The following is a 20,529-nucleotide window of genomic DNA, read 5'->3' on the forward strand; positions in this document are numbered from 1 at the left end:
CTAAGTTGTGTGACAGAAGACGAATGGGCAAACATAGAAATGTTCAGAAAATAGCAAACTTCCAACTAAAAAACAACCCCCCTCCACCACCACCAACAACAACACCACCACCAAAGACCACACTTATTGCTATTTAAAGAGACGCGAGATAGGGGGAAAAAGTGAGAGTACTCGGAGAGGAAATATATTCTCGCATCAGTGAGACTGAGTAATGTTCGTCTGGAGAACTTTCCACTTTTCTCCATGTGGTTGGCAGTCACTGATAGCCTCGAGCCAACCAGAAGCCTTCACATTTGCGAGAGAATTTATGATCAGGTGGTTTCAGGTTTATGTCCAGGTCTCGGAAATACCACACAAATGCTTCAGATGGAGGAGAAACTTATTACCTCAGCAGGTGCCCGGCCAGCTCTGTCAGTAGTAGTCCAAAACAAACTGGCAGGAAATTTGATTTACGTCAAAATGCCTATATGATGGCGCATGTTTGTTGTTTACAGACTGCTTATTTCACTGCTAACTTGTCACTGTCTTGTCAGCAGAGCCCATAGACACACATGAACTCACTCTGCTTCGGCTAGGGTTGGGATTCTCTATAATTCCACTAGACAGCTGGTCCCAATTACTCCCACAACAGAGAGATGCTGAGGGATGGGTTTAAGGTAGGTTTTTAAACCTACCCGAGAAGTTGTTTGCAGTCACTCCCAAAACATCCATGTTAGCTAAACCGGCCAGGCCCAAAAGATCTCAGCTGAAATGTGACAACAGTACCAGGCCGACTGATCCAAAAACAGGTATTTAGCATAGACTGTACCAAAGATTGGTATAACCAAAGACACAAGCCACTGGCTTACTATTTTTGTCTTTGAAAATGGACCTGGGCCCTGTACTACAAAGCAAGTTAAACAAACCCAGGATATCTTTCCATGATCTGGCTTCACTTACCGTAACATCAGCAATGAAGCTAAGTGATCACACTTCTTTCCAAGCTTTCTTCCAGGAATGTCATTTTGGTCAGTAGGTGGAGATTTTATACCTGCTGATCTCTGATCTCGAACATAACCTGCTGCAGAGCAGGTAAGGCCTGAAGGATAACTTGCGATGTTGGTGCACCCCGGTAAGAGGTCAGTCATCTTCATTCTACTAACAATCTATTTTGAACCTTGAAATTACCTGGATAAGCCCAAATCCTACTTTGTAGTGCAGGTATATCTGGACAAAACGCCAATACTTAATGCTAATGTCAATTTGGTTTTTAAGGGACGTCCATATTTCTCTGTAATACTAAATTTGATGCAAAGATTGAATTTACATCTTAACGCAATTGAAACAGATGAGTTTTCTAAAAATGTATCCTCTGTCGTGTCGTCATGAGTGATGAAATTAGCCATAGAGACAACAGATGTTTTTGTACCACTCTAAAGACATGTTTATTTCTGTTGCAACTTCAAACTTGAGGGTTTGTGGGGATTGACTGACTCTTGGAGCCAGCGTCACATGGCCGTTAAAGGAACTACAGCTTCTTGAACTTCAGCGTTCAGTTTTTCTGCTCTGCAGGTTGCCGCTTGGTTTTAAACCCCAAATCTGGCCCCGTCTAACATTCTATCACTCAATCAAAACTGTAATCATCATGCCAACACAAAGACCTTTTGTCTGTAATGGTTTTGATTGAACACAGCCTTCAGCACGGCCGTCCCCGTATTTATGATGCAACCAAATGAACCGGCGGCATTTCAACCAGCTTCACGTTCATTGAACTTAATAGCGTGGAAGGATACGTGGAGCGACAAGTCACTGAGCAAACACTCTGCTGCTGCCTGCTACACCTCACACTGCTCCACCCCATCTAAGACACCCACTGCTATCTCTACAATAGAAATTATCCCCCCCCAAAAAAAATGCAATAACGAGAGACAAAACTATGATCAAAATAAAGATGAGCTCTTATTGTATTTAAAGGATATGTCTGAGTACAGCTTTTAAATACAATAAGATTAAGACTAAACAATAAGGAGAAAAAACTTACCAGTCCAGCAATAGGAGTAGGCAGTCTGTTAACCCTCTTGACAACACCAGGCTTGATCTTGTTAATCAGTCTGTGAGCAAAAGAGAGGGAGAGGACGAGGGGAAGGGAGACGGTGAGTGAAAGGAGTTGGTTATTGGCTAGCCTGCTTTAACTGCGAGGGAACGAATAAAATGTGTTGCAAAGTCTTAGTGTTGTGTGTTTACGACTTTGTTTAATGGTAGCCACCTGGCTTGAGTTTAGCAAATCGCCACTGCTGCAACCGTGATGTAAACACACCAGGCACACTGCTCCTAAAATACACCCTCCAACACTGAAACAACCCCAAACAAACCTTGAATCAGCCTCAGAAAACAGTAAGTAAGATAGATGGTGGATTTCTGGTGTTAACCAAACACCCAAGGCAGAAAAAACACAAATAAATTGAAATGAAATGCAAAAAAGCAATTACAGCTTGACCAACTGGACTAAAGGCTTCATAAGATGACCACAGTTTATTGTGCCTCAGAGATCTGGTCGGAAAAAAAAGAACTACCACACAGTAAAAATATTCTGTTAGAGGTATTTACAAGTCATGCTTCCCGTTTACAAAGTCTTCCTTTCACAGTTTAAATTATAGAATATTTTGCAATCAAATATACTCAAAGTACAAGGACTGCAGACTGCAACTAAATCCTATATTCATTACTACTTAGCTTTTAAAAAAAAAAAAAAAGATCATATACTTTATATACCAGGGAGCTACATTAACATGACTGACAGGTCAACTGAGGAATACTGAGCATCTAGCTTAAATTCAGTTTTCAGCTGGGAAACCTTGGAATTTATATGGATGTTACTTTGACAAGTGCACTCCCCAAAGGCAGTGGTCTCCCCCAGCTCTGTTATAACCGTGCTGCACAAACTGCTGAGAAACTCTACCAAGAGCAAAGGGTGTTTACCAGATCTCCAAACTTCCAAGGTGACTGATCATTCGAATTATTAGCAAACATCCCAGTGCCAGAGAGTAAGAGACACCCACAGATGATCCATGTGGGGGTAAGCATGAAACTGTGCAGTTGGTTTTATTATTCTGCATGACTGATTAATAAAAATCCCTATAAAATGTAATCCAAAGCAATAAAAAGGTGTGACTACAACCCCCACTGCTTGATTAAAGAAAAACAACACATTAAAAGCTCAACATGAGGCAAAATAATTTGTTTACTCTGCGGGCTGGGAGCGGATGGACTGGTATAAGGCTTAGCATGGGCTCACAATAGATGTAAAGAAAGAATGCAAAGGGCCATTTGGGTTCACATTACTCATTTAGCATGAAACAATGGAACGTTACGAGATAACACACACTTTAAGTGAAGTAGGATATAAACATGTCTGCGATCCACGCAAAACATTCTTTTCCAAGCGAGAAACTCCGATAACCAAAACACAATGGGAAGGGAGGCAGCGTTGCTAGGTGAAAGCGATTTTAATCTGTCTTCCTCTTCCTTGTGTTGAGAAAACACAGACAGCCCGTGAGTGAGAGTGTCCGTGTAGTTCTCTGACATCAGGCAAACAGACGAGTCAGGATCAAATCAGCAGAATGAACGGCTTCTTCTCTGAACCAATGCCAAGAGAGTGTGGAAGATTCTGCATGGCCTGCTGGTAATTACAGCTTCCTGCTGATCCGAGCAAATCACATCAGTGATGTGCCCATTTAGCAGTGCTGCCCACAAGCAGACACATGAAGGGACATGAGGCTAGCCCTCACACACAGAGCCCTAATCTGAGAAAAAGCCACAAACCCACAACTCTAAGAAGAGCAGTTAGTGAATGAACACACAAGCCAGTTCCGGACAGATAAATTTGTTCCTCCAACTCATCAAAAATGTATGTACCCATCGATGTACCCATGCTAATGAGAAAGCGGGGTGCCCCGATTCTCCAGTGTGGTTTCAGCTGGAGCTCTTTCCATTCACTACACAGCTTCTCACACAGCTCTCATTAAAGTAACGATGGCGCTCTGCCCGATCCACAGATCTGTAACATCTGTCAAACACACAACACAGCTCCTATTGAAATAGATCACATTTCATATTCTCAAACAAGACCACAGGGGAAAGAGCTGACAAAGAAAACATCAAATAACTACATAATAGAGTCACTATTGTGCTGTCTCAAAACACAGGCTCACTTCATGTGACTAACAAACAAACAGTGACCCAGCAGGGGGTCTGCCTGGGAAACATCAGTAACACTTACGTCGGTGCGCAGACCTGAAGGAGAGCGGAGGGATTCCTTATGAATGAGTGGCTTACGAGAGGTGCCTGGGAAAAGCAGAGTACTTACTCACACAGAAGAACGCCATTCTCCAGCGCAGATCGGAAGTCCTTGCTCCCAAATTTTTTCTTCGTTACTGCCTGGGGAAAAAAAGGAAAAAAAAGTGATACAAAAACAAAAACATAACAGAGCAATCAGGGCTGGATGAGGAGAGGAGGCGGGAGGTGAAAGGGGGGTGGGGTGTTATATGTGTGAAATAGGGTGGAGAGCCTGGAGAAGAAAGGTAGGATGTTGAGAACAGTAGCAGAGGAAGTCAGAGGTATTTCCTCTCGAGTTCCTACGCTGTCTCTGCGGGGAGAGAGCCGTGCACAGTTCTTCAGGTATTCCTCAGGAGCTCACAAGTACCTCATGTCTTCTCAATTTAATGCCAAAAGCTGCTGGTAAACCGGAGAGCTGTGCTAAAACTGTGCTGGAGTCAGACTGCCTGAACCACAAAGCTATGGCAGCATCTGGAGTACGGGAGGAACACAGCACTTTGTTATAGCCTCATGCCTTTCCCATGATCTAAAACCACCGCTGCAGGAACACCAAGAGCCATTACGCAGACAAACACACCGCACGCATGTCGTGCAGCCTTATGCATTTAAACTCATGCACATTTGCATCCTTGATTTTAAACATACCACTAATTATATTTTGTATCTGCTTGTTGTAGCTTTTCATTAATGCATTCTGAACTTCCAATAATAGCTTTTTTATGTTACTAACCAGTCTAAGAGTGTCAGACTAACACACCAGTCAGTACCTGTGATTGTATCCGGCTCCTATATCCAGTTATCTTTGAAAGCAGAGCAGCTCTGCACAATCCTTTATAGTCAATATGTTATAATCCCAATTCCACAAAGGTTCATTTGCTGTTTAAATGTAAATAAAAACAGAATGCAATGAATGCCATTTTAATAAAATCACATTTTATTCACAACAACATGTCAAATATTTTTAACGGAGATGTACCATTTTAAGAGAAATACTAACTCATTTTAAATTGAATGGCAGCAACATGTCTTAAAAAAAGTTGGGACAGGGCCACGTTTACCACTATGTAGCATCCGCTTTTCTTTTATCAACAGTCTGTAAACATCTGGGAACCGAGGAAACCAGATGCTGAACTTTTGGGAGAGGAATGTTGTCCCATTATTGTCTGATACAGGATTCTAGCCGTTCAAGAGCCCTGGATCTTCCTGGATCTGGTGCTCTAAATGTTTTCAGTTGGTGAAATGTCTGCACTGCAGGCAGGCCAGTGCAGCACCTGGACTCTTCTACTATGAAGCCATACTGCTGTAATAGATGTAGTATGCAGTTTACCATTGTCTTGTTGAAATATGCAAGGTTTCTGTTTCTATTTACTTTTTGCACAGCATCCCAACCTTTCTGGTATCAGGATTGTGGAATTTTCTTTTTTTTTTTAAATTTGCATGTACATCAAAACACATTCATAGAACTTTTGCAATGTGGTAAGTGCACTGCAGGACAAGTAAAAACAACTGGACAAAAATATCCTACCCTATTTTCCAAAGCAGAAAGGACTTTTTAAATTAAGTGTTTCTTTGCCAGTGGCCTAACGTTCCAACACATTGTGCTCAGTTTTTAAGCAATCCCTGAAGAGTTGAAACAAAAAGCAGTGCTATCCTCTCTGGCAGAGGTTATGACTACAATGGCAACCTCAATATTATCATAGTATTTTGTTTTTTAACTGTGGGAGCATGCACACTGTAAAACACTTATTAAAAGAGGTCTTGAGCAATAGTTTCCAGGCTTTCTAAAATAACCCGGGAAACACACGTGACCCTTCAGATAATCCATCTACTGTTCACTGAATCCTCATCAGAACTGGTTTCAATGGAAGGCCAATGTTCAAGAAGCCAAACTGTAAAATAGAATTAAACCAAGTCTGTTTTTGCCTTATATACGGTATTTCCATGTATGTTTGGACGTGTTTTGATAAATTGCTACAGCTATTTACATTTTTCCAGCAAAATATAAAGAAACAGAGGCTGATTCAAGACTTTTGCACATTACTGTAACTAACCCGCACCAAGCGGGAGGGTGAGCTGACACATTGAACTACAAGAATAAGTCTGGTGGGTGCAGCTGGCATGAACGCACTCTCACAGAAAGCAAAAACACGTTGGACGAGTCTCGCTGACTGATTGATCAGATGTTCCTTGTTCCAAGCCTTTTGTCTGACTTCCTTTGTCCCACAGAAAGGAACAAAAGCTGGGACAATTACTACTATAGTTAAGTACAGGCAAACATTTTTAGGATGACAGGAGAAACAGAAACAATTATAGAGACTGGCTGGATGCCACTATTATTCCTTGCCAACAGATTGTGCTACACCCCAAAACACACCCTAGGTAAGCTGAGATGCCCAAAGCCTCAAATACCCATCATTCCAAAAGTATTAGACCATGGTGTAATAGATGAATAAAGTTTAAGGTTCTCACACTAGTAGGAGGAAGCTATTCTGCATATGTGATTGTGCTGCTGTTTGGGAAATACATGTTTGGTTTACATAATACACTGAGATCTTGGCCTGCTCTTCTTTCATTGACCAAAATACAATCAGAACCAGACACTGAGAACACGATACCAGAACGCAGATATGCAAAGCTACAGACATGTAGACACAAACACAAAATCACACGGAGAGCAAACAACCCCTATAGCAGACAGAGAGCAGTCAGCCAGCTGCAGCAGTTGGCATATGAAATCCTGACCCCTACTGTTCTATACACACAGCTGGGATTTGCATGCATGCTTGCAAACAAACACTACATGTGGGAACATTATCGGAAGTATGATTCCATCTAATTCGGGTCTTTCCTAAAAGTGTCCCTTTATTTATTTTTCTTTAAACGTTCTTTTCAGAGTTCTATCGGCTAATCAACCAGCAAACCAACAAAATGATTCCAATAATAACTTCAAGTCTAAAAATGGGAGCCGACCTGGAATTAACACAAAGCTGGAAGCATTGGCATAATTCTATCCTCTACAGTCATCATTAGAGGTATTAACTGCACTTAGATCCAGCCCTGCTGTGCCCTCCCTCTCCTGTTCAACCTGCCATGTGGGATAAAAACTCTAATCTGCACCAACATACTGCCGCTCTGATTTAACAGGGAGGTTTAAGCCGGAGCAGGCATTTCAAAAACAGCTTGCCTTCATGCGCACCCACCTTCACCTTCCAGCTTCCACCAAAATGTGACCAAAGTTTACTCTGGGCTGTGGAAGAGTCCTGTGAAATTCATTATTATTATTGGAGTGAACCATTATCTGTGGTAGAGGCCAAATATTCAGAGACTCTGCATCCATGACCGCAGTTATTGTTTATTCATGCAGGGCACTGAGGCAACTCTGTATTCAAGGTTTGTGCGGATGCAGCCCCCTCTCGCCACTAATTGTTCCTGAAATTCTTTGTTTCTTCTGCAGCACATTGAGGTATGGGTCATCAGAGGGAAACTGGGACCATATCCAAATATTTCAAGGTTTGGACTCAAGGGAAAGACACTACTGTGGAAGCACTTAGTAATAACACCATCAGCATCCTGGAATAATAGGAGTACATCAACATGTAACTGCAAGGGAATGTTGTCTTGTTTGAGGGCTGTCTCACATGAGTACGTCTGAAAGCATGCGGCCTCGTTTCTAATTGGTTTCTGTCAAAACAGTCAAAACCCCGAGTGAGGCTACAGCGAAGTGACTAATCATCAATTCCACAACACAGCTTTTGGTATGAAAAACAACACAGCGGCATAGGTCACGGGGAGGGGGGATTCATTCAAACTTGGCAACATTGAAAAAAAAAAAAATTTGTAGAAAAGGTAATGACCCTACATAACACTTATATAAGGAAAACTAAAGGAACACTGCTAGGTACACCTAGCTAATTCTTAGTTTGAACCTCTTTGGCTTCAGAACTGCTGCAATGTGGTTGCAGGCCACAGTTGGTACTAAAGGCCCAAGGTGTGACAAGAAAATAATAATGGATTGCATTTATATAGACCCTCAATGCACTTTACAATTCCACTATTCATTCACTCTCGCATTCACACACTGGTGGAGGCAAGCTACAGTTGTAGCCACAGCTGCCCTGGGGCAGACTGACAGAGGCGAGGCTGCCATATCGCGCCATCGGCCCCTCTGGCCATCACCAGTAGGCGGTAGGTGAAGTGTCTTGCCCAAGGACACAACGACCGAGACAGCGAGAGCTTTGGATCGAACCGGCAACCTTCCGGTTACAAGATGAGCTTCCCAGTATACTAACACCATCACCAGCTTGAACTGTTGATATGAGGCAGGGTTATGTTTTCATATTGTTTACAACAAATTCTGATCCTACAAACTAAATGTTGCTGAGGAAGTTGAGAATCATCAGACCAGGCAACGGTTTTCCAGTCTTCACTTGTCTTCCAATTTTGGTGAGTCTGTGTAAACTGTAGCTTCAGCTTTCTGTTCTTAAATGAGAGAAGTGGCACCTGGTGTGATCTGCTGCTGTTGCAGCTCATGTGTTTAAAGGCTCTATGTGTCGTGCACTTCTGCATCGCCTGGTTGTAACAACTGGCTATTTGAGTTCCTGTTGGCTTCCTATCAGCTTGAAGCGGTCTTGCCATATCCTCCTGCCACTTCCTGGATCCTTTCTTTCTTTTGGACCATTCTCTGTAACCCTAGAGATGGTTGTGCAGGAAGATCCCAGTTTATTAGCATTTTCTAAAATATTCCAGCCCTTCTGGCACCAGCAACCATGCCACACTCAAAGTCACTTAAATCACCTTCCTCCCCCATTCTGATGCTTATCATATCTGCAAGAAAAACAATGCACTAAGTTGCTGCCATGTGGCTGATTAGAGGTTTGAACTAACAAGCAGTTGAACAGGTGTACCTAACAAAGTGGCCAGTGAGTGCATGTGGAAAATCTCCAGAAAAGTAGAATTAAATTACATTGCTTACACAAATTACTATGGTAGATGGGACAAGAAACTATAAAGGGCTTAGTTTTGGTTAAGTATTACACAACTGTAACCAGATAAGTAACAAAACTTCACAATATCTGCAGTATTATGTTACCTTTGACCTTTTGCTTTGTTCCACTTTGTTTTTTTGAGAAACACAATGCAGCATTTTTTATACTAACCACACACACAGCATTGAGAGTTGAAATGTTATACAGAATAAAGACTGGGATGCTAACATGAGCTTCACATGGACCAACAGCTACTGGGAAACCCCACCTAGAACTGTTCTGAGAGCAGGCTCTTTGAAAAATTCAGTCTTATTAATGACAACGTAAACAAAAGAGGTGGCGGAAAAGATGCTGCCATGTGTCTGACATCTTTGCTTGCTTCGGTATCGTTAGTGAAACGCAGATCTAAGACTTAATGATTTTATTATATTACTAATTGCCAAGTTATTATTCATAGCGGATTGTTTATTGTAGGACCAGCCATATACATGATCTTCTGACCTGTAAATATAAACACAGCCACTTGTTCTCAATTGTCCCACCAATCACACTTGAAGCCTTTCTATTTAATTAACAAGGACCTCCATTATTCCACTGGGCCCTGTGGTTGTAGGACGCAGCGCCCTGTGCTGACAGCCTGCCAGCTTCGAGGGGGCTATGTTCACAGCCATGGAAGCTAATGCAGGAATGTGTCCATGTGACAGGCTCCAGACCATTTAGTCTAGTTTTTAACAACACCACCAACCTCGCCACGCACACATGCCTCTGTTTAAAGTGCTGTGAAGCCAAGCAGCTTGTTAATCATTCAGTGGCTGAATCCAAGAAGTGAGGGGGGATCTCTTTGAAGAGAAACCTTTCCTCTCTGATGGTACTAAGTAGCTGATTGTTCTTGTATTGCAGAAAACTTCTTAGTCTTATTCTTTCAAAAATATTGCCTTCACCCATTTGTTCAGCTTTCTGCTCACCCTCCCTAAAGTCCCTCCCTGCAGACCATCATGCCCCCACCTCACTCCACGAGCAAAGCCACTACAATGGGCCAGTGTGCAAGTGTGAGAGACACTGATGTCACATTGAAAGCATTCAGATTCACCCTCATGAAATAAGAACAATATTTGTTTAGTTAGGGCCATGCAGCAGTTTCATGCAGCCCTGCTGGGAAGAGAATTTGCAAGATGAGGACACATAATTTCACCCGCTTGTTAAGAGAATAGGGGAAAAAAGCACCAGTCTGGCGCGAGTTGGAGTGGAAACTTCAGAGAATATGACATTTTAGGAATGAAATGGAACAGCTGGAGTTTTTTTCTGTTGGCAGCTATTTTAAAATTTGATGGCTACCACAAGAGAGGGGGGAATTACTGTAAAACACTTTTTCAGCTTCAGAAAGGAACCCTCTTGTCAAAACCTCTATTGTATATTGCTCACTTCCAGAATTGGTCATAATCATAATATGCAGCACGAAATACAAATGCTTGGATTCATTGCTAACATGTAATTTTGTATAAGCACCATAAACCCAAAATCTCAGTCATTTGTTATGAATTGGAGTTAATCCACAGTTATATAATAGCTTGGATCAGTCATAGAAGATTTTCCTAATTGCTCTTTTGGGTTTTCCTCTCTACCTGCAGCAACTGGAGCCTCGAAGGCAAAGGTAAATTAAAAAAAAAAAACAGGTCTAGGCAAGATCTGACATCAGAAGCATCAGCCAGCAACAGTGATGACTGGGGTCAGACCCACCTACCTGTTCTGTGAAGAGAAAAGAGATAAGTGCTAAGAATTGTGTGATTCATCTTTCAAAAGAGAAGATTGATGGGTAACTTGAGACGTGAGGTCAAAAGGTGACACATGCCTGTATGGATGTTTGAGTCAGGGCTATTATTATTTGGAACTTGGGTGCTGGCGGTGAAAGCTGTTCACAGTCATAAAGCATTTCTCAAGCATGTATGTATTGGAAGGTCAAACTCCGCCAAAAACATAACTATAAAATTAAAAAGATATACAAATAACAGATCTTTTTCACTAGCAACTGACAGTCCTTAACTTTTACTTATAGACTGCCTTACCTGTTAATTCTGCTGAGGACAGCAAAGAAAAGAAGTAAAGAAAGTTTTATATATATATATATATATATATATATATTAAACATGTTTTTACTCACCTCAATCCATCTCTGCGCCTCCGAGTAGGCTTCCTCGCAGCTGACTGAAGACTGCTCACGCCACTCCATCATAAGAACTTATTATCCGAGCTTCACCGGCGGGTAAAGTCCTAGCAGCCCGCATATAAAAGGTCCACATAAATGTGAGCCAGCTCAAGCAAGCAAACTCGATCAACCTACATAAAAGTGCACACAGGTGAACTCTCAGTCATTCATCAAATATGCCTCCTATTGTTCTTTCCCACCTGCTCATCCGTAAATGAATGCAAGGTGTAACAGTGTGCATCATCTTGCGGCTGCTTACCTTTTCTTTCATCCGACACACCTGTGCTTTGTGTCCTTTTGGCAGCGGGTTTACACACTCCACCTTTTTTACGCAGCGATTGAGTGTTTGAAGACGCGCAGAGCTCACCTCTTGCACTCACACGAAAGACAGTTTTTCACCTCAAGTTTTAGAGCTGCATGAGTTAGAGTCTGCAGCGGGAGTGTCTCCAAACCCGGGTCCGGGGACCACCCACAGGTCCTTGAGCGGATTCCAGTTGAAACACACGGTTGAATTCGCTGTTCGCCCCCCAAGAAAGGTATTTGGACTCCTGGTTTGGGCCAGATGCACGTTAGTGTAAGTGTATACTGAGGTAAGCCACTAAATTCTGTCGGACTACAAATATCCTGAAAGAAAATGTGAGGTCGGTGGACTTCTGGTCTCCAAACACAAAAATGTTGAGGGAAAAAAAACTTTGAGTCTATGGATAAAACTTATGTAATTGCAGGAGTTCGGCGCTACCTTTAAAATAACGTTCTTTTCCTGCACCACCACCAAGCGGTGATTAAGGGGTATTGCAAGACCTGAGCACACGCTTTACTCGAGGGTTTCAAACTTCATTGCGAAACAACAGCATACCGATCCATTAAAATGAGTGGGATTTGGTTTGCAACTTTTAGAACAACTTACTGATTACATTTCAATCAACTGGCCTTTTTTGTTTTTGGAACTTGTAGGGAAGAGGCTATGTGCTACAACATTATCTGCAGTTCTGTGAAAAATGAATCATGAGTCAGTAGCTTGTAGAACCACCTTTAGTAGCAATAATTTGATGTGATCAGTTTCTGTATAATTCATTGGAATTTGCCCCACTCTCCTTTACAACCATGTAGAATATTTGGTATAAAAATAAATTTCATGGTCAATTCAATGACTTGGAAAATACCAGGTCTAATCAAAACAAGTCTTCCATCAGAGTTGGGAGTTCGCCTTGTAATCGGAAGGTTGCCGGTTCAAGCCCCGGCTCGGACAGTCTCGGTCGTTGTGTCCTTGGGCAAGACACTTCACCCGTTGCCTACTGGTGGTGGTCAGAGGGCCCGGTGGCGCCAGTGTCCGGCAGCCTCGCCTCTGTCAGTGCGCCCCAGGGTGGCTGTGGCTACAATGTAGCTTGCCATCACCAGTGTGTGAATGTGTGTGTGAATGGGGGGATGACTGATTGTGTAAAGCGCTTTGGGGTCCTTAGGGACTAGTAAAAGCGCTATACAAATAAAGGCCATTTACCATTTACCACCGTGCTGACAGTTTGTATGAGGCATCTGCTGATGTGCTGTTTGGGTATCAAGAAATATCGGGTTATTTTGGTCTCATATGTCCAAAAAACACTGTTCCAAGTCTTGTGTTTTGTTCAGGTGTAAATCATTCTGCCATGCTCATTATAGAGATATGAGACATCCTTATCTCCTGGAAACCCTTTCAAGCAACCAATATTTATTCAGTCTTTTTTTAATCATACTGTCACAGAGTTAAACATATAGGTAGTGGGTTTATTGCATTTTCTCTAAGCATTGCACAGCCTAACCTTGAGGTGAATTTGCTGGGATGTCCACTTCTGGGAAGATTGTGGTATTGTGTTAACACATACCTAAATTCTCCAGACCAGCAAACTGCCAAAACTTCTGCATTTATAAAGACACTCACTCTTTCTAATAATAAATGAATAAGTGCATTTGATTAACAGCACCTGGCTGCTATGTACCCTTTTGACCCCTATGGAAGTTTTAAGGGGTTACTTTGCTTTTCAATGGACTTTATGGAGTCCTGTAAAAACTCCATTTTTCAGGATGAAGGTAAAAAGCTAATGGTTTTGCAACAGGAAAAAATATCCACAAAAGAAGAGCTTAATAAATTTCATTTATTTGACATATTTCTTATTACAAAAATCTAGGCATCTTCCACACAGATTTACAGCTGTATAGTCTGCGTGTTTAGTGAGCCTCACTTCAACATCATTACTGCATCCAACAACATTAGGCCTATTTTTTTCCCCTCAAAGCTATGAATGAAATAGCTTGCAAATGTGTTTCTTCAGCTTGTGCTGAGCATGTGATTAGACATCTCATTTAAAACAAATCACTACATACAGTATGTGTCATTGAAGTCTGAGTAAAAAAGTTAACTTTCCTCAGTGATGTAGAAATTTTTAACATTTCCTTCTTCACTAAAAGGCCAAAAATTAAGTAAACAAACCGTAGTGCAATGTCGAGACCATACAGCTAATACCTGTATGACATTTAGAGATGTCAGCAGAGGCGAGCTGGAAAATTCAGATCTCAATGAGAAATACCTTTATTGACAAGCAGCACTCTGTTTGCTTTAGAATTAATTTAACAACTATGTAGAACACAAGTGGAAATTACTTTACAAGGATATCCCTGACATTTTATTTTCTTCACACATCGACTTGCTATAGCATTTTGAAAGAAAAATTAAATAAAGTCAGCACTTCAGAATGTTTGGCAGTAATGTTGTCTTTGTTGTCTAGGGTCAGAGAAAAAAAAAGAGTAGTTTCCTCAGTATGAATCTTTGGAGAGGGCAATGATGGTGAAACGAACCTCCTGAGGGTCGCGAGCCATAAAGACTTTGCAAACCTCTACAGCATCCTAGAAAAAGAATCAAAGAAAATGATTGAATGTAGGCAAGCTTATGGCAGTATTATTATGACCATCTCAGTTTTATTTGGTTGTCTCACCTCAAGGAAAGTATCCTCTGAGGTTTTTCCATGGGCAATAGGGAAAGGCTTACGGCCATCTAGGTATTGGAAGAAAAAGTTAATCATGTAGGTTTAACAAAAATGTGCTTCCAGTCTTCTAGTACTAAATGTTGTAATGATTGTAATGACCATCAACAATGTGACAAATTCTACCAAATATTTTCTATAAGCACATTTTTGCTTTGTGGCTAACTCACCCAGTTCATATAAGTGCCCTCCAACATTCACAAAAGCTATAAAATGCAGATTCACTTTCTCGTCTAAACTTGGGGCCTACAACAGACAAGAAGCAAACGTTAAAGTGCATTAAGTTCAACACAAAGCATGCAAAAAACCTTAAGACAACACAGAGAGTTAGAAATCAAAAAGACACCTCAGTCTGTCCTTCCTGTGCACTGGATTCATGTGTAACACGTATACTCTGGAAGAGAAAACAGGAAAACAGGCTGAATGTTTCCTCTGTTGTATATTTCAGGGTCATTTGAATGATGCACATTTTTGCATTGATCTTGTTATGGTTTCCTTTTTCCTGGTTTGTGAAATAATTTTTTATGACTTTGTACTATTACATTGTAAAAGTGGTAGCAAGCACAAGTATGACAATGCCCTCGTGTCAAGTTGGTTTCACAATTCTTAGTACTGTCCTTCACACGTGATGAAAACTTTGTCACCCTGTTCTTAATAAAGACACTTTTCCAACCTCGTCTTTTTCCAGGAAGGTTGCCCTTTCCTCCGGGGTCATTTTAGATGTTTGTTCAAGAAATTTCTTAAGAGGAGAATCAGGTTCTGAAAGAAAGAAAAACACTTAATAGAACCTAAAAAAACTGACTTAAAGCAAACACAAAATTAGATTTATACTCAGTGACTCTTTATTAGGTACACCTGTATAATGGAGTGAAATGATATAATGAGAGAAGTCCACTTTAACATGCCCATAAACTCAAAAACCACTCTGATACGTACGGCTGTTCAATTGCTCATTAACACAAATATTTAAGCAGCAACTCAGTGCATTTAACCATGCAGACATAGTCAACACAACCTGCTGAAGTTCAAACAACGCATCAGAACAAATGTGACATGGCTGCTGTTGAGGTTTTCATAGACTGCTGATCTATTAGGATTTTCAAAGAAAACCATCTCTAGGGTTTACAGAGATCACATGGTAAGGTCAGAATTTGTTGTAAACAACATGAGAGAATGGATCCATCCAAGCTGGTGATGTAATGGTGTGGGTGATATAACCTTGGCACTCTTTGGGCCCCTTTGTACCAACTATGTATCATTTAAACACCACAGCTACCTGAGTATTGTTGCTAACCATGCCCATCCCTTAATGACTACAGTGTGCCCATCTTCTGATTGCTGCTTTCAGCAGGATAACAGACCATGTCACGAGGCTCAAATCATCTCAAACATGATTTGATGTACTCAAATGACATCAATGACAATGACATCACAGTCACCAGGTCTCAATCCGATAGTGAACATTTAGAACAGGAGACTGGTTTAATGGATATACCATTGACAAATGTGCAGCAACTGTTTGATGCCATCATGTCAACATGGATCAAAATAGCTGAGGAATGTTTACAGCAACTTTTTGAATCTGTGCTATAAAGAATTAAGTCATTTCCAAAGGTAAAATGGATCCAATCTGGCACTAGCAAGGTACCTAATGAAGTAGCTGCTGAATGGATTTTGACACTGACATACAGGTGTATATTTTGTTATAGGTTTTGTACCAAGGTCATTTGGTTTATTATTTGGGCACGCTGCATAGTGTTTCTAATATTCTGCCACTCTTATGCATGTAACAGAGACCTAGCAACACCAACTTCACTGATATACACGCATAGGGTCTTGCACATTAGTTCATCAAAAACCAAACAAGATAGATGGCTATAGAAAAAAAATAACTGTCTAAATAAAGCTAAATGATCATTAAAGTAACCTCAATAAAAAATATAATGAAAACTCACCAAATTCCAGATGTGCCTGGTTGTTTGCCACAGCGTGAATTAATCCTATTGTTCCACAAGCGTTTCCAATAGTTTGCTTAATGAAGTAGACGTCTGGAGAAACCTCCTGAGGCTGATCTTTGAGCTTCTCCTCTTCTTCTTGTTTAAATGCCTCATACTAGACAGACATGGCAGACGAGAGAAAATCTGTTTAATAGTGTTTCCTAACCAGATGTAAAGTTGACATATGGATAATGCAAATACATGACTTATAAATAACAGGTACCTTCTCTGTCACTGGAAAGAGGAGTAGCACTGCACACACTGGTCTTGGTACCATGCTGAGAAGCTCCGGATCCAATCCATACACATCCCCAAACTGCCAGGTTGGCTTCATACCCAAACAGCTAACAAACTACACACAAGCGGAGTGCAAATTCATGCAGATCAAAATGAACTTAGACATTTTAAATCTAAAATAAATACAATAGCTGGCTCCTAATTACCATCTGAAAATGAGATTTCTACCTAAAAGGTGAGAATATGTTTCTGTAACATTCGACTTTTGACGATTCAATGCAATTTAACTGGTATATTACTAAATATTATGCCACTGTATGTCAGGAATCTAAACTTAAAAACTAAAACTGTTAATAGAATAGCAAAATAATAAGAAGCACTTTTTACAGTAACACCGTTTTCAGGAAAGTATTTTTTGACACTTTGTGGAGAAAATACAAATTTCCTTCATTATTTATTTCAACCAAACACTCAATTACTAAATGACACCTTCTGCAGCTAAAACAGTCAGTCAATCAGTCTATCAGCAAAAAACTAAAATAAAAAGTGATAAATAAAAAAAAGAGCTGCCTTCATGAAGTGTATAATGTTTAATATTTGGTGAAAAATTATTTAGAAGGATGATGATTCGTGCTTGGAGGATGCAGTTGCGATTCGGTTTGATGTTTGTATTAAACAAGTGTTAAAAACTAAAAAAAAAATAACAATTTAAAAGTAGTTTTTTGGTTAACCCCCCCCCCCCCCCCCCAAACAAACAAACAAACAAACAAACTACAAAATCCTACAATATCAGAGTTCACTCAAAATCTCGACTATAAACCGGTAATCCATTACTATATCATCTGCGTCTATGCGGCCAAAATTTGATTTATTTTCATATTCACGCCTACTTTTGAGTAGTTACACACTTGAACGACATTAATTAATCTGTATTAATAAAACACTATTTAATTTATGCTACATAATACTCTTAGCTGTAGGAACCTGTGCAATAAAGTGTAACGTAATCATCTAGTGTGTGTCCTGCGAATGACATCAAACACACCGCACTATCTGCAGACTGAAACAGCTGGAAAGTTGGATGAAAAGTATGAGGAAAATGACTGAACGTCTTAAAATTAGAAGCAGGGCAAGTTGACAAAACTTTAAATTGATCAGATTTCTTCACTCTTGTTTCCTGTCAGTCTGTTTACATGACATTATTACATCATATTATGCCTTGAACCTTTTAACAATAACATTAGGTGCAACACCGCCGCTAAGTAGGCCTTGCATCTCTCCGAACCGGTTTGGTTATTTGCTTTGACTACTCTATCGTGTTTTACGGAAAATATAAAAAGAAAACACTTACTTTAGTCATGACCTGAAATGAGAAGACACAAATGGAAAACGTTAATGAAAATGTTGTTGGGTTAGCAAAGCGGCGACAACGGCTTTAGCTTTTGTTCTCTCTGATAGCTTCAAGTTAGCTGCCTTTCACATGTTTGAGAATGAATAACTTCGATAAAACAACATGTTATGAAGAAAACCAGGAAAACATACTTCTGGGTTTGACTCAAGAGGCAGCCAACGTGGGGAATCCATTTTGAAGCACAGCTAAGTGATGTTTTCCCGTTAGAGTAGCGCTGAGTACGATTTACAATCAAATCTGTTTGACAGCTGCGATTCGCTTCCGCGTCTGGAGGGCGCACGTTGACATGTATGTGATCCGCGGGGGTGACTTGCCTTTATCAATAAACCATAACTACCCAAAGAACATGCCCAAAAGACTTGATAAGGCATGCGACATATATGGATGCATTAACATGTTTATTATAAATCGTTTAAATATGATTCTGTATACACAAAATGAACATTAAATTATGGTAATCCCACCATCTTCAGCCTCGGTGGACTATTCCAGGGCTATGGGCGGAGGCATTTTTGCGCTCATGGATGGACGATGTTTGAGTATATTCCCCGATATACCATCTAACTGACATAATATGACACTGGTCATTGTTTTTCTTAATGATCTAACCACCATAATAATATTAATAAAAATAATGAACAACAAGAACCACACTCAATTAAATTATTTCATTTTTAAATTATTAATCTAAGTGTTATTTTTACCAGTAGGGGGCGTTGTTGGCCATGAATTCAATCGCTAAAGAAAACGACAACAAAACCGGATAAATAACAGAAAGAACAAAAATATTTTTCTTTGTGTGGTTATAGTTAGTCAACAAGGTTTCATAACATACCTTTCAATATTGATTCATAACACTTTGGTGGTATACCTTCATCATCTTATTTTTTGTGAATTATGCCAAAACTGAAACCATCATGTGAGGAAAACAACTGTTTGTTGGATGTATTTCTAGATTTTTTAAGTAGGTAGTAAGTTTTTATTAATGTATATTATTGTTGTATTATTGTTTTTATTAGTAGTATTTTATTCAGTAATCTTTTGTTAAAGAGTTTAACTGACTGTAATTACATGGTAATGACTGTGTGTTATAAGCTTAGTGGTCTGATGATGTATTTTTGTTTCTCTCTGACCCTATATTTTCTCCTAGTCCCCCATCTGAACTATTTGGCAGGGATTCAAAACAGCTGTTCATCGACCTCGAGAGTGCTGAAGAGGCTTACTGAACTGAAGGGGATCAATAAATCAGAGACCTAGGCAGCAAATCATCAAGACAACATGATTAAACTGGTGAGTGTGTAAGACTTTGGTCTGTTGAAGCTTTCAACCCTTTAGTTTGATTTATTGATATTGTACTAAGAAATACAATACTCTGCAAAAAGGCCTTGAGCCACCACTTACTTTTTCATATTTTGCTTCCAGTGAGCCACACTTTGGTGTATTTTTTAAGTGCTTTTGAGCCATAGTTCTCCAGGCTTTTTTTGAACATAGGCTGCTTTATGAATTATTTTCAGTCCACTCCTTGTACACTGACCATTTTCAGAGGAGTGATGGTTTGTTAAGCCACTTGAACAGATTCATTTTTTGTTGTTGTACATATACAATGACAAAAAAGTACTATTCTATCCACCACCAGATGAACGGTATCTGAAAGTCATGTCCTTAATAAATAGGAAAAAAAATCCAGAAAAGACTTGACATAGGACCTGGGAGATGCATTTGGCCCTTCAGTTGATCCATCTACTGTTTGCAGATCCCTCATGAGAAATGATCTCAGAGAAAGAGTGGCTGTCAAAAAACAATTTATAAGAAAGAGAAACAGAGAGAAAAGACAGAGGGATACCAAACTACACAAGAACGGCACAGAGTGGTAACAGGTCTTATAAGGTGATGATTCCTAATTTGAACTGTTTTGTTCAAATCTTTGTCGTTATGTATGGATGAGGTCAAGAGAGAGGCATCAATACCCACACTGTGAGGTTAAAACATTATAGTTTGGGTCTGCCTTTCATCAACTGGTGATGGGAATATTGTCAAAATCGATGAAATTATGAACACAGAAAAGTACCATCAGATTTTACATTACACTCCGGAAAGCATCTGTCTGGCACCAGCTTAATTGTTTTGCATGACCATGATCCTGAATACACTGCCATTGCAGTAAAAGTGTACCTGGATAGAAAAACATACAAATGACCACTATCAGTCATAGACTAGCCCCTGTAGTGCCCAGACCTCAACATTATTAAAGCAGTGTAGGTACACCTTGGCAACATGCAAAGCCTAAAGAACTATTCCTACAGACTACTTTAAGAAATGACAAGAAAATGCATGTAACAGAAGTGATTATACCAAATATTGAATTTCA

The 20,529-nt window shown here is 40.2% G+C and overlaps 2 protein-coding genes across 17 annotated transcripts in view; both read right to left on the reverse strand.

Annotated features, from left to right (window-relative positions):
• Positions 1-12,183, reverse strand: part of lmo7a (LIM domain 7a) — a 47,937-nt gene extending 35,754 nt beyond the window's left edge. For 4 of the 15 annotated variants that reach the window (XM_084954892.1, XM_084954896.1, XM_084954895.1 and 1 more), the window contains exons 1-4: positions 11,762-12,172; positions 11,458-11,633; positions 4,346-4,416; positions 2,021-2,090 (exon numbers count right to left, since the gene is read on the reverse strand). In XM_084954892.1, coding sequence (XP_084811018.1) covers positions 2,021-2,090; positions 4,346-4,416; positions 11,458-11,529 — 213 coding nt within the window. In that variant the 5' untranslated portion in view covers positions 11,530-11,633; positions 11,762-12,172. Of the gene's footprint in view, positions 1-2,020; positions 2,091-4,345; positions 4,417-11,457; positions 11,634-11,761 lie in introns of all 15 variants that reach the window. The other 11 variants (XM_084954891.1, XM_084954889.1, XM_084954900.1 and 8 more) reach the window with 9 other exon arrangements.
• A 1,430-nt stretch (positions 12,184-13,613) lies between these two features.
• uchl3 (ubiquitin carboxyl-terminal esterase L3 (ubiquitin thiolesterase)) lies at positions 13,614-18,439 on the reverse strand. Of its 2 annotated transcripts, XM_084908631.1 has the most exons (9): positions 18,293-18,439; positions 18,102-18,113; positions 16,737-16,865; positions 16,472-16,628; positions 15,190-15,275; positions 14,863-14,910; positions 14,687-14,762; positions 14,469-14,527; positions 13,614-14,379 (listed from the first exon to the last, which is right to left on the reverse strand). In XM_084908631.1, the coding sequence occupies exons 1-9, from the start codon at positions 18,332-18,334 to the stop codon at positions 14,290-14,292; spliced, it is 699 nt and encodes a 232-aa protein (XP_084764757.1). In that variant the 5' UTR covers positions 18,335-18,439; the 3' UTR covers positions 13,614-14,289. The 2 variants fall into 2 exon arrangements, with proteins under 2 accessions (XP_084764757.1, XP_084764758.1); XM_084908632.1 differs by lacking the exon at positions 18,102-18,113.
• Positions 18,440-20,529: the final 2,090 nt, after the last annotated feature.

The sequence above is a fragment of the Perissodus microlepis genome, chromosome 16, assembly GCF_051167445.1.
Source record: "Perissodus microlepis isolate ML-2025 ecotype Zambia chromosome 16, ASM5116744v1, whole genome shotgun sequence".
Taxonomy (NCBI): domain Eukaryota; kingdom Metazoa; phylum Chordata; class Actinopteri; order Cichliformes; family Cichlidae; genus Perissodus; species Perissodus microlepis.

What these genes read in the sequence shown, in the direction of transcription:
- uchl3 (XM_084908631.1), bottom strand. Translation starts at nt 18,334, where the DNA reads ATGGATTCCCCACGTTGGCTGCCTCTTGAGTCAAACCCAGAA. An exon ending in TCTTTCCAGTGACAGAGAAG is followed by an intron (nt 16,629 to 16,736) that starts GTACCTGTTATT and finishes ATGTCTGTCTAG; the next exon opens with TATGAGGCATTTAAACAAGA. An exon ending in CCTTCCTGGAAAAAGACGAG is followed by an intron (nt 14,911 to 15,189) that starts GTTGGAAAAGTG and finishes TTTCTCTTCCAG; the next exon opens with AGTATACGTGTTACACATGA.